At 43.0% G+C, this 13,331-nt stretch overlaps 1 protein-coding gene across 2 annotated transcripts in view; it reads right to left on the bottom strand.

Moving 5' to 3' along the window:
• fras1 (Fraser extracellular matrix complex subunit 1) overlaps nucleotides 1–13,331 on the bottom strand; it is a 451,829-nt gene that overhangs the window by 302,206 nt on the left and 136,292 nt on the right. For both annotated transcript variants that reach the window (XM_057831795.1, XM_057831797.1), the window contains exons 3-5: nucleotides 8,617–8,724; nucleotides 3,064–3,156; nucleotides 2,822–2,981 (exon numbers count right to left, since the gene is read on the bottom strand). In XM_057831795.1, the coding sequence (XP_057687778.1) occupies nucleotides 2,822–2,981; nucleotides 3,064–3,156; nucleotides 8,617–8,724 (361 nt within the window). The remainder of the gene's footprint in view (nucleotides 1–2,821; nucleotides 2,982–3,063; nucleotides 3,157–8,616; nucleotides 8,725–13,331) is intronic.

Raw genomic sequence — 13,331 nt, 5'->3', positions numbered from 1 at the left:
CAAATGACAAAGTAGCCGCCTGAATCCTATGTGTTCGACGAGGAAAAAGTGTTGGTTGTCTAGCGCCATCATTTCTGTGATCATGTTTGTGATCGCTATAGCCCTCGGTCATCTTTGTGAAACTTTTCAAAGGCCTCGTTAAATGGTACAACCCCGGCTTTCTTAGCTGGCTTTGGTATTGGATGGGGAGCTTCATTCGCAGCTCGCGCATCCTCATATTCTTTGAAAACACCATCAAAGCGATTGTCATCTTTTAAGTGGCTTATTAAGATGTGTTGTAGCTCGACACTTTTTTCCCTCCTTGTGGAACTTCCGCTTCGCATTTGTTTCATATTGCGATTGAAGCGTTTTCCACTGACAACTTGAAAAAATCCCAAACTACCGACACCATGCTGCAGACTGCTGTCGGTTGAGCATTAGAAGGGAGCGCTTGATTTGTGGCACAGTTCCCTCTTCCTATACCACACACAGTCACTGATACATTGAATTGGCAAAACAGGAGTGGAAACGAACACACACATCCCAATCCACCGACACCGTGCCAAAAATATTATACCGTGTATTATCGGGGCTTTTAATAATGTTATTGTAATTATTGGGGTGACGTCATCACTCCTATTATCGCACCGATAATTATCGGACTAATAATTATCATGTACCTATACTGTTTACAAGACAAGAAAAAAAACACGACTGGAGAAAAAATGGCGGACGAGACTGTCGTTGTAAAGTCAAAATCAAGTAAATTGGATACGTCATAACCTGTGGACTACCTGTATTTTTTTTTTTTTTTCACAAGAATAACGTAGAAAAATGCTTGTCTTCATCAAATGCTTCATTGAGTGAGTCCACTCAAATCCGCTCATGCTGCTGAGAACAGCCTCTCACTTACACAACGAGTTGCCACAGCACACTACCGCTAGTGTTGAACAAGCTCAATGATGACTGACACATTTGGGCCTTTGATGGTAGAGCTACCAAGCTTCTCTGGCAAGATTAAAGCTAGAAACCTATCAATCATCATTAACGTTATCGCTAACTCCAGGGCACTGCTGACCAGTGTTGCTAATAACGTCGTTAGAGTATAACGGCGTAATTTTTTTAAGTAGTGAGTAATCTAATTAATTACTTTTCTTATCTTTGAGTTACCATTACTGAGGATGTAAAGGCGTGCATTACTATGCGTTACTATGTTGGTTGAATGACGCGAGAAAAGTCTGAGAGACACGGAGAGAAAAGAGCGGGAATGGGAAGGAGGGAGGGGAGTTGTGACGCTGTTGCAAACGATAACGCAATACTAGGCTAGGTGGCTCCTATAATACCTGACTGTAGCCGACAGCCTACAATCTACGCCCACATGATGCTACACTAAATAACACATGCATGTAGAAGTAGATGCGAAATGACAGACTCAGCGGCGTTGGCAAATGTATGGAGAAGTAGACGTAGATGTAGATGTTCAATGTATTTCTTGTTGTTGTTTATGTTTCTTCTGTTCCCCCATAACACCTTCCTGTTCGCTGTTTTGTCATAATAAACGGGGAATGTGAATGATCACGATGGGAGTATGTCATACTCTCAATGTGAAACATTAAAACTGTTCAGACCAACCGGGCACTCAGACTTCCATTCTCCATGTCAAACAGCTGAACAAGACAGGTTAAAAAAAAAAAAAAAAAAAAAAAAAAAAAGCTAATGTATTGAGAAGTAGATGAGAAATGATACACTCGCGCGTTAGTAAACAGCCGCCATCTAAAAGCAGTAGACTTCTCAGGAAGGCTCTGTTGTACGACCCTTCCTAGCAAACTTAAGTAACTTTTTTATCTAAAATACTCCTAAATCGGCAAAATCTTTACTTGGATCTATCATTAAATGATGAAACAGTTTTAAAACTTTTAAATGTAGAAAGTAGACGGAAGGGAACTAATGCAACAATGGGAGCAATTTTAACAACTTTAACGGTTGATTCACAACATAAATGACTTCCAAACATAGCAAAGATTACTATCTAGTTATTGCAATATCCACAATTCCATTGTGTCTAGCTAAGTTTAGGGTAAAGAATTCAGCTAGGGCGAATTGTCCCAAAAACCCTTTGAACTTCACATAGTGTGACCTGTTTTTTTTTTTTTTTTTTTTTTCCCAAATGGAAAAAACAAAAAACCATGAAAAGTAACACCAGTTACTTTGCCAAGTAACTAATTACTCTTACATTTGGTAACTGAGTTAGTAACTCAATTACTTTTTGGGAGAATTAATTTGTAATTAATTACTTTTTTAAAGTAAGATTAACAACACTGCTGCTGACCAAGAAAGCCAGCAGAAGGGAGGAGAGGTTGTACAAGCATGAAGCAGAAAAACATAAATATACATTTTTAAATTAAAAACCGGATCCTTTTCACCCGATTCCGATCCTCTGAAAAAATGGTGCGATCAGCTCAATTTCTGATCGGATTGGGACATCCTTTATACTTATACCTACACAACATGATATATTGTAGATGCGTCTATGTGTCATGAGTAATGACTAGACTAGCAAAATGGTCGATTATAAAAAGTCTCATGAGGCTAAATCCCATAAAATACATATTCTGATTTGAAGAGACCATTGTTGGTCATATTGACCATTTCTAAGCATCCTTTGGGTTTTTAGACAACCATTATGTCCTAGACAGATTTTGAAAATTCAGCCCTCAAAGCCTGTTTGGCTTAACAAAACAAAATTTTGTCAGGTTGTCTATTGTGAGTAGATTCACAGGGAAAAAAGAGGTCCAAAATGTCAAACTTCTCAAGTTTTTGACAGCTAATTGAGTGTATCTACCTCCGGTGCTAGCACACTTTGGGCAGCATTCTCCAGCCGGGATAAAAGGGCTGTGGTTTTTAGGGCAACTGAGGGTGGGGCAACTGCGGGGGGCGCAGGTCGCCACGCTACTGGAGCACTCGCACAGTGTACACAGCGAAGGACTCCATTGACTATCATGCTGAGAGACAAAAACACACACATACACACAGGAATCCTTAAACATGTGCTGATATAACTCGTCAAATATTGTTGGGACTTACAGCGTAGGTGACGCCCTCGTAGATGCACGATCCCTCGATGGAAGAGACACACTGTGGGCAGCATTGATCTGCGGGAATCCTCAAACGTTCACCCTGTGGGCAACATGCAAGCAACATGAAAAGAAATTTGAATTAAATGGCTGCCTAAGAAGTCTACTGCTTTTAGATGGCGGCTGTTTACTAACGCTGGCGAGTGTATCATTTCGCATCTACTTCTCTATACATTTGCTTTTTTGAATGAAATGATCGAATCTTTTGCCCATGTCGACATCTGAAACATTTTGGTCAAAACAACAATAAAAAGACTAGACTGATGGTTTTGTGGTGGTTATGATCTGATCAAACTGTTTTTTAAAAAGGGGTTAAAGTTGAGTTAAACTTGAAGTATGGCCTATGGCCACATTTATTGTTGATGACGTTTAAAATTTCCTCCCCGAAAGCTGCTGTGAATTCCACTACAGGTGTTAAAAAAAATCGATTCTGAGAAATATTGCGATATTACTCCACGCAACTCTCGTATCGATATAAACTCCATCTGTATCGATCCTTACTCGTGTGTTTTTGGTGGAAATAAACAATTCAGTGGCTGCTTTTCTACTCCCGCCCAGTAGTTGGCAGCGTGCAACAGCATTGCCTTGCAGTCTGCTGAAGTAATAACATTAGACTAATCCGAGTAGAGATTGTGTACGTCTGTTACACGCCGCCATAGGCGGGGTTGATTCATGTCAGTTCATATCCTGTTTTATTTTGGTGGGTTCCCTTTTGTTGCTCGTTGCTCACCTTTGTCAGTCTTGTCTTGCCTTCCCCTTAATCACTGAGTGCCCACACCTGTGTATCATTAGCCCTTGGCCTTAAATTCCCCTATTTTTCCTTGTCTTGTGCCAGACAACGTCGCCCTCTAGCGGTTGGCCGCCATTGCTGGGTGTTTACACACCTATGTTGGGTTTTTGCACCCTTTTAAAAGTCAAATTTAATGCTTTCAAATACATTATTAAGACCTTTAAAATGTAATTTAAGACCAAAACATGTCGATGTCAATTTAAAAAAAAGACAATTTCTGATGAAGAAAACTGCATGTATCACAAATTGTAGTTAGAATGTTTTCATAAAATTATGATGATAATAATTAAAAGGAGGAAGGATATCATTAATAAAAAGGGGAATGAAGAGGGGATAAAATTATATGGCATCACGTAAATTTAACAGGACAGCAGACGGAGCCATGAGAGAATTGCGTGAGGAAATAAACATATTAGTGTGACAAATAAAAAACAAGATTGCATTTTGGCACCAGTAGGCAGGGAGATGTTCTCATTATAAAAACATACATATTGTGGGAATACATCAATAGGCTAAAAGCAAACCAAACTGCACCTCATATCCTTTTCACACACCGACAGCTATTGTTTTTGAAGTTTTTGTGTCATTTTTTTACTGCAGTTTATGCTTTCTAGTAATTCCTAAATTGCTTATGTGTCCAGAGGAACTCATATGCTGTTCAAGTTTAAATTGACATTTTAAAAGATTCATTAATTTACTAAACATTAGAGGTGTGCGAAATTTCCGATTCTTAGATTATTCGCGATTCGGCCGTGGAAGATTCGAGAACGATTCACAAAGATCCAAATTCCGATTATTGAAATATGCCAAGTAAAGCGGAACTAAAACACAGTCAGCGTGGTTTTCGGGACCCAATAAGGGAACGGACCAAGAGTGAACATCAAACTCAACTCACGGCTCTGGCTCAACTCATGCAGTTAGATAAAAAAACAATAATACCTGACTGCGGCCGACAGCTGCTACAAACGACGCCCACACAATGCTACGCCTAGACTTCATAACCTATCGACATGACACAGAAAACTGGGCCGATTCGTAGGGGGCCTATTTTCAAAAACTTAAAATTCAAATATTTACAAAACTAAAGCTGCTACCGACCTAAAACCAAAACGGGCACCTACCTTGGCCATATATGAGTCTCCATGAGCAGCGGCATCAAAAAATTCAAAGTCGTTCCCTTATGAAATCCCGATTAAATATTTTTTACATAAGAATAACACAACTTAAAATGGATATAAAAGTCTCAGATTTTATACTATTCTATATATACTATATACTAGTCACTACTATTCACAAAAATCACCAAATGCAGAGATATTCACCTATATGTTCAGGATCAATAGCAATATTTAACATATCATATAAGTTTTTGACCAAAATAGCAACTTAACTTACTTTTATTTACTGCATGTTTTCAACAGCTAATAAATCACTCAATTTAACATCAGAAACTTAATACTTGAGGAAAATATGCGGAATCCATTATAAATAACACATATATGTACATGTCCGCATGTTTTGGACACTCAGGTGAAGAGAGGGGCGGAGCTGTCAACTGATCACCACCTGGTGGTGTGTTGGCTCCGATGGTGGGGGAAGATGCTGGTCAGACCTGGCAGGCCCAAACGTATTGTGAGGGTCTGCTGGGAACGTCTGGCAGAATCCCCTGTCAGAAAGGGCTTCAACACCCACCTCCGGCAGAACTTCTCCCTTGTCCCGGGGGAGGTGGGGGACATTGAGTCCGAGTGGACCATGCTCCGCACCTCCATTGTTGAGGCGGCCGATCGGAGCTGTGGCCGTAAGGTGGTTGGTGCCTGTCGTGGCGGCAATCCCCGAACCCGCTGGTGGACACCTGGGGTAAGGGATGCTGTCAAGCTGAAGAAGGAGGCCTATCGGGCCTTTTTGGCCTGTGGGACTCCGGAGGCAGCTGACAGGTACCGGCTGACCAAGCGGACTGCGGCTTCGGCGGTCGCCGAGGCAAAAACTCGGACATGGGAGGAGTTCGGTGAGGCCATGGAAAACGACTTCCGGACGGCTTCGAGGAAATTCTGGTCCACCATCCGGCGTCTGAGGAGAGGAAAGCAGTGCACCATTAACACTGTGTATAGTGAAGATGGTGTACTGCTGACCTCGACTCGGGACGTCGTGAGTCGGTGGGGAGAATGCTTCGAAGCCCTCCTCAATTCCACCGACACGCCTTCCTTTGAGGAAGCAGAGTCTGGGGACTCTGAGGTGGGCTCTTCAATCTCTGGGGTTGAAGTCACTGAGGTGGTTGGTAAGCTCCTCGGTGGCAAGGCTCCGGGGGTAGATGAGATCCGCCCAGAGTTCCTAAAGGCTCTGGATGTTGTAGGGCTGTCATGGCTGACACGCCTCTACAACATCGCGTGGACATCGGGGACAGTGCCTCTGGATTGGCAGACCGGGGTGGTGGTCCCCCTTTTTAAAAAGGGGGACCGGAGGGTGTGTTCAAATTATAGAGGGATCGCACTCCTCAGCCTCCCCGGTAAAGTCTATTCAGGGGTGCTGGAGAGGAGGGTCCGTCGGGAAGTCGAATCTCGGATTCAGGAGGAGCAGTGTGGTTTTCGTCCCGGCCGTGGAACAGTGGACCAGCTCTACACCCTCGGCAGGGTCCTCGAGGGTGCATGGGAGTTCGCTCAACCAGTCTACATGTGTTAGTGGATTTGGAGAAGGCGTTCGACCGTGTGCCTAGGGGAGTCCTGTGGAGGGTGCTCCGGGAGTACGGGGTACCGAGCCCCTTGGTAAGGGCTGTTCGGTCCCTGTACGACCAGTGTCAGAGTCTGGTCCGCATTGCCGGCAGTAAGTCGAATTCGTTCCCAGTGAGGACTGGACTCCGCCAAGGCTGCCCTTTGTCACCGATTCTGTTCATAATTTTTATGGACAGAATTTCTAGGCGCAGCCGAAGCGTTAAAGGGGGTCCGGTTTGGTGGCCTCAGCATCTCATCTCTGCTTTTTGCAGATGATGTGGTGCTGTTGGCTTCATCAAGCCGTGACCTCCAACTCTCACTGGGGCGGTTTGCAGCCGAGTGTGAAGCGGTTGGGATGAAGATCAGCACTTCCAAATCCGAGACCATGGTCCTCAGCCGGAAAAGGGTGGCATGCCCTCTCCGGGTCGGGGATGAGATCCTGCCCCAAGTGGAGGAGTTTAAGTATCTTGGGGTCTTGTTCACGAGTGAGGGTAGGAGGGAGCGGGAGATTGACAGGCGGATCGGTGCAGCGTCTGCAGTGATGCGGACTCTGCACCGGTCCGTTGTGGTGAAGAAGGAGCTGAGCCAAAAGGCGAAGCTCTCGATTTACCGGTCGATCTACGTTCCTACCCTCACCTATGGTCACGAGCTGTGGGTCGTGACCGAAAGAACAAGATCCCGGATACAAGCGGCCGAAATGAGTTTCCTCCGCAGGGTGTCCGGGCTCTCCCTTAGAGATCGGGTGAGAAGCTCGGTCATCCGGGAGGGGCTTGGTGTCGAGCCGCTACTCCTCCGCGTTGAGAGGAGCCAGTTGAGGTGGCTCGGGCATCTGGTTCGGATGCCTCCTGGACGCCTCCCTGGAGAGGTGTTCCGGGCATGTCCCACCGGCGGGAGGCCCCGGGGTCGACCCAGGACACGCTGGAGAGACTATGTCGCTCGGCTGGCCTGGGAACGTCTTGGAATCCCGCCGGAGGAGCTGGCTGAAGTGGCTGGGGAGAGGGAAGTTTGGGCTTCCCTGCTGAAGCTGCTGCCCCCGCGACCCGACCCCGGAATAAGCGGAAGATAATGGATGGATGGATGGATGGACATATACTGTATGTACAGTATGTATAAATAATATATTATTAATAAAATCTATATACAATCTTAACTTATTATAGAATAGAATAACCCTTTATTATACACTATATACTGTTAGTGAATGAAGCTAGTGGCCGCCTGGCGTATCAGGAGCTTTTCAGGCGAAAATTCTTGGGAATAAATGCTTAAATCCCCGAATTCTTTATAGATATGGACGTAAAACAGTCTCGATTCTTGGTAAAAAGCAAAGAAACCGTGCAGATAGCGTTTATTTTACGTATATTGACGAAGTATAATGCTACTATATTAGCGAACGAGGCTGGCGGCCGCCCGGCATATAGGTAGCTTCTCTTGCGAAAATTCTTGTGAATAAATGCTTAAAACCCCGAATTCTTCATAGATATGGACGTAAAACAGTCTCGATTCTTGATTAAAAGCAAAGAAACCGTGCAGTTAGCGTTTATTTTACATATATTGACGAAGATAACTTGATACTGAAATAGTAGTTTACTTAAGCTTGAGAGGATTTTTAAACAATTTTTTTTAACTAATCTACGAAACGTTAAAAGCAACTAATGGCAGGGGGGTGCATCAATTATCGATTTATAATGGACTCGTCGCCACTGAATTGTAATCGAATCGTTAGGTGCCCCAAGATTCCCTCTACTACACATAGAATGCATAAAGACAAAAAAAATATTTGATCAATGAATGATTATTAGGGTTAGCAATTTGCTACAATTATATTCACGTGTTAAAAAGTTTTGTACAATGTTTATAATTATAATAAATTACTGATAGTCAATATAAAAAACAATTTAACCATATAATACTTGCAGGAAAAAATATAACGGAGTGTAACATTCATTCTTTTTTTTAAAATTAAAAACAAATATCAATTGGAAAGGTCCAGGGATGTTTGTCTTACCCTTTGGAAGTCACATTGTGGGTTGGCACATTGGACGGGTGCGCAGATGACCACGTTGTCATGGCATGTACACTCCCGACATGCCTGTGGTCGCCATGACGACTTGTCCTGTCATGTAAGAAAAAAAAAAATTTGAAGAAGGCAAAAAGAGAGCACGGGAAAATATTACATTTATCTATTAAATAAAGTATGAAAATAACTATATTTGGACATCTCAACTCATTCAACTCAAGTCAGCATTGACATTGACCCATCCGGGGTCGGGTTGCGGGGGCAGCAACTTTAACAGGGAAGCCCAGACTTCCCTATCCCCCCCAGCCACAGTTGGAGTGGCTGGGGAGAGAGAAGTCTGTGCTTCCCTGCAGCCCCCGCGACCTGACCCCGGACAGAGCAAGTGGAAGATGAGGGATTGAATAAAATACATTTGAGAAATAAAATTAAAAAATAAATAAATAAATAAAAAAAACAGCAACATTTGAGACCACCGACAGACAATACTAATATTTTGATATCAATACAGTATTTGGAAATGAACGTAGAACAAATACATGATTAAAGAACGTAGGAAACTGGCAAGTTTAATGATAGCCAAAAAAACAATTTTGCTGAATTGGAAAAACAAACAAAATATTAACATGGACCAATGGCTAAATCTAATCATTGAATATATAACATTAGAGAAAATATCTGCCAAACAGACAAATAAAATGGACAAATACGAGCAACAGTGGGAAACAGTTGCTGGAATGATGAACATACAGTAGAATAAGGATTCTCTCTCGCCTGTGAAAGGAATGCCACAACAATAATAAAATGTATACATAAATTGATATATTTGTATAAGTTGTATGCATCCTTTTACAGCTGATAACTTGACATGTTCACACCTGAACTGCATTTTCACACTCCCAGTAGCATTTGCTAAATATTTTTCTTCCTTCAAAGTTTGTCAATGGGTTTAATCTACAAAGAAACCCATTCGTCCCCTCTTCCCTTCCTTCACGGCCAGCTGATGGGGGCGCGGGTGGCCCGGGGGACCACCCTAGATCCCGGGGGGGTGTCGATGGCCCCTTTGCTGGGCTGCGCTACCCCCCAGTCCCTGCCCAAGCCCACCGTCCCACCCCCGGCTGGCTGGGTCGAACCGTGGCCCTGGGGTGGCGCCCGCGAGGCGTCTCCGCTCGTCTGCATTGCTGTCGCGTGTTTGGTGCGGCTCGCGCGCAGGTGGATGTGATTGGGTGCGCTCGAGTGGGAGGCCCCGATTCCGTGATTGGTGATGGGACGGCATAGGGTCGGTTGCCGACGGGCTTATACTCACCAGGGATTCACATGATTACTGGTTACTAGATCACAGAGCTGATTTGTGTACACTGTGTACCCTTATGTTATAGACTCCCCCACCCCCCCTTCTTTCCCTGGTCAACAGGCCCCCCACATGGTGTCAACCTGAAATACATCTAGCTGATGATAGCACCAACATATTCATAGTTAGTGTAGGCCTTCAATGCATTTCTTGTTGTTTGTGTTTTTCTTTCTTTTCTTGTGTTTATTTTCTTTTCTTCTGTTCCCCCATAACTCCTTACTGTTCGCTGCTTTGTCATTAAAAACGAGGTATGTTGAATGATCACAATGGGAGTATGTCATACTCTCAATGTGAAACATTAAAACTTTTCAGACCAACCGGACACTTAGATTTCCATTCTCCGTGCCAAACAGCTGAATAGGACAGGTTTTAAAAAAAATAATAAATAAATAAATAAATAAATAAATAAAAAAAGAGCGAAACTGTGAGAAAAATGCAACAATTTATTAATAAATAAATATAAAAATATATATTAAGAAGAGCTTTTTGCCTCAATCCACTCGTATATCAGTACCTCATCGCTGCTGAGCTTGCGATGCATGTATGGATAGCTGTGAGCTCCAAACACGGAGAATCAATACGTTACCGCATGAATATAAATCTCTCTACAATCTTCAAATCTGATTTAGCCGCTCGATCAATAACTCCCCTCATGATAGTCATAATTCTGCCCCATGGACACTTTATGATGGGCGTAATCTCTCTAGCACAAGTTATTGTCTAAAATCTACATGCTAAAAGCTGAGGGCCAACTTGGCATGAATGGCACCACGAAACACCCCCACCAAGGCCTAGCAATTCCCATTTGGCTCGTCATGCACATTATACCCTGCCACGTATCACGTGTGTGTGCAGATGTTCACCCTGAAATGCGCAATTAAACCCATGTTGGTGCGTACATAAATAGAACATATCATCACATTAGTTTCCCTCTGCTGGCTCATTTCTATGATTAATTATGCCTAAGGGGAATCGGACTCTGTTGAGAACGTGACGCAGTTGTAACTGCTTGCTCACAACTTCTGTTTCTTCTCAAGATTTATTTTGAGTTTTTAATGCTAGATGATGAACAACTCTTCTGAAAAAACAGCTTCAATTTCTTTATTGCTTCTCCAAGATGACATGTGCTGGATAGCTCAACAAAGAACATAGAGAAGTACAAGTTGAGTTTTGTTAAACTGTTTTGTTAGAAAACCTAACTTGGACTTCTCTATTCTCAAAATCTTCTTGTAAATGTTAATGCTAACACACAGCACCATAAGTCTCTTTTAGACTTATATCCCGGTAAATACTCGTGTAAGGTGACGCGGGATTTACGCGTGTCATGGCTTTTGTCAGGGGCTTCTGATTTATCCCGTGTTGGCGAATCAACGCTATCTGTGCAGGGAGCGCGGCTGGCGCAGTTTTAAGCCTGAGTTATGCTACTGCATTGCGGTGACGGCGAAGCGACTACAGCGTCGAAGAGCATTCGATAGTTCTGGGGCATTGCTCTGTAACTCACCGCCAAGTGAGTGTGGGTGTGGAGTTGTGTTTGTAGGGTTTTTGGGGACTCTTGACGACTTCTAGTTTTCTTCCGGTTACACTGCTATGCTAAAATGCTAACGCAGATAAAACGCTTGAATGTGGATCTTCAGTTCATCAATATTGAACAACAAATGTTGATCATACATATGTTGAGGCGCAGGCGACGCAGAAGACAGTTCCGGAGTCGGTCTGTCGGGCTGTTAATGCTGTCACATTATGAATTCTAGCCTCGGGTGGAAGCCAGCAAGCTGTGGCGGCTAGCTTCAAACTGGCGTCAAGCATTGTGTCCAGCGTTTTGTCCGAGGTCTGCAAAGAATTGTGTTTTTTTTTTTTTTTTGCCGTGTCCTACAAACAGTCAGTTGGAAGCCATAGCAGATTTCTGGCAGCTATGGAACTTCCCAAACTGTGTTGTAAGCCTTGATGGTAAATGCGTTATCATAAAAGCACCAAGGCACTCTCAATCAGTGATGATGTATCAAGTGTGTGAACTGTCTAGTTGAAAATTAAACATCAAAACAACTGTTTTGACAACAAACCTGTGCTTTATTCTTCATTTACCGTATTGGCCCGAATATAAGACTGTGTTTTTTTTGCATTGAAATAAGAATGAAAAAGAGGGGGTCGTCTTATAGTTGCGGTCTAGACATCATACCCATGATCTGTCATGACAGAGCTCAGTTTCGCTCCCCATTTACGACGCTAGATGGCGCCAGATATCATTGAAGCGATATTCTGTCAGATTTGTTTCAAGACTACAGTTACAGTTAGACTTCACTTTGATGGTTAATGGATTTATTGCAATTTTGTTGTTTTATCGCAATAGATTGGTTTATTTACATTTCAAAAACCAGAAGCCATTCATTTACGAATGTGAGTGCACTTTAGTTTACATATTTAAATGTTCAGATATTAAGATTTGAATGAGGCAAAATAACTTGCTTTTTCTCTCAAATATATTCCTATATTCATTTGTTTCGGATGTACTGTAATTATTTTCTGTATAAAAATTAATTTGGTGTTCAAAAAGTCTTTTTTGAAACTTGAGTCTTGAAAAAGAGGGGGTCGTCTTATAATCAGGGCCGTCTTATATTCGGGCCAATACGGTACTTGAAGTGTGACATGTAAATAAGTCACAGACTAAGGTGCACCAACCAAAAATGCGATATAACGTGATAAAAAGCTGGCAGTTTTTGGCCGACCAGGTCACCGCTTCGTGTGGCCATTCGATTCCGAACACATACATACTTGTCTCGGTGGTTCTTCACGCTGGCTGACCTCCAGCCCCGTATTTTCAGCAATCTCCTCCCACAAATTGCTTACCATTTGGCAATCTTCATAATGTCTTGAGGAGACATTGTAGAAGTTGTCGTACTTCCTCTTCGTTGATACTCTCGTCAGCTTGGTCCATTTTGCGTTTGACAATGGCGGTGATTTCACACTGAACTGGAAACAACAGGCTGAGCGAACCAATCACAGTCCATTTCCATCACGTCACACGCGTTGACGCGAAGTCAGAAAATTGTGAAGGAACAAGAGAGGCTACGGCGCAGGGTCATAAATCGGGGATTCCTTGATGGCGCAGGTCTCATGCGGAAGAATAACTCGGCCTTTATGACCCAGACATTACGTTTTTTGGTTGGCATCGGCAGCAAAATAAACCACACATTTCCAAAGATGGACGATGGTCTCTTCCTCGGCTCGATGATCCAGTAGCAATTTAGTAGCAATGTTTCCAGTTTAATTTTGCTATTTCTAGTTTGCCATGTTGGTAATTGTTGTTTTTTTCCCGCTTTTCGCTTTACTGCGAAAAAAGCAAAAAAAAGCCAAAATA

Source organism: Corythoichthys intestinalis, chromosome 3 (assembly GCF_030265065.1).
Source record: "Corythoichthys intestinalis isolate RoL2023-P3 chromosome 3, ASM3026506v1, whole genome shotgun sequence".
Taxonomy (NCBI): Eukaryota; Metazoa; Chordata; class Actinopteri; order Syngnathiformes; family Syngnathidae; genus Corythoichthys; species Corythoichthys intestinalis.
The sequence above is the reverse complement of the archived record's forward strand: the minus strand, read 5'-3'. Positions and strand labels throughout refer to the sequence as shown.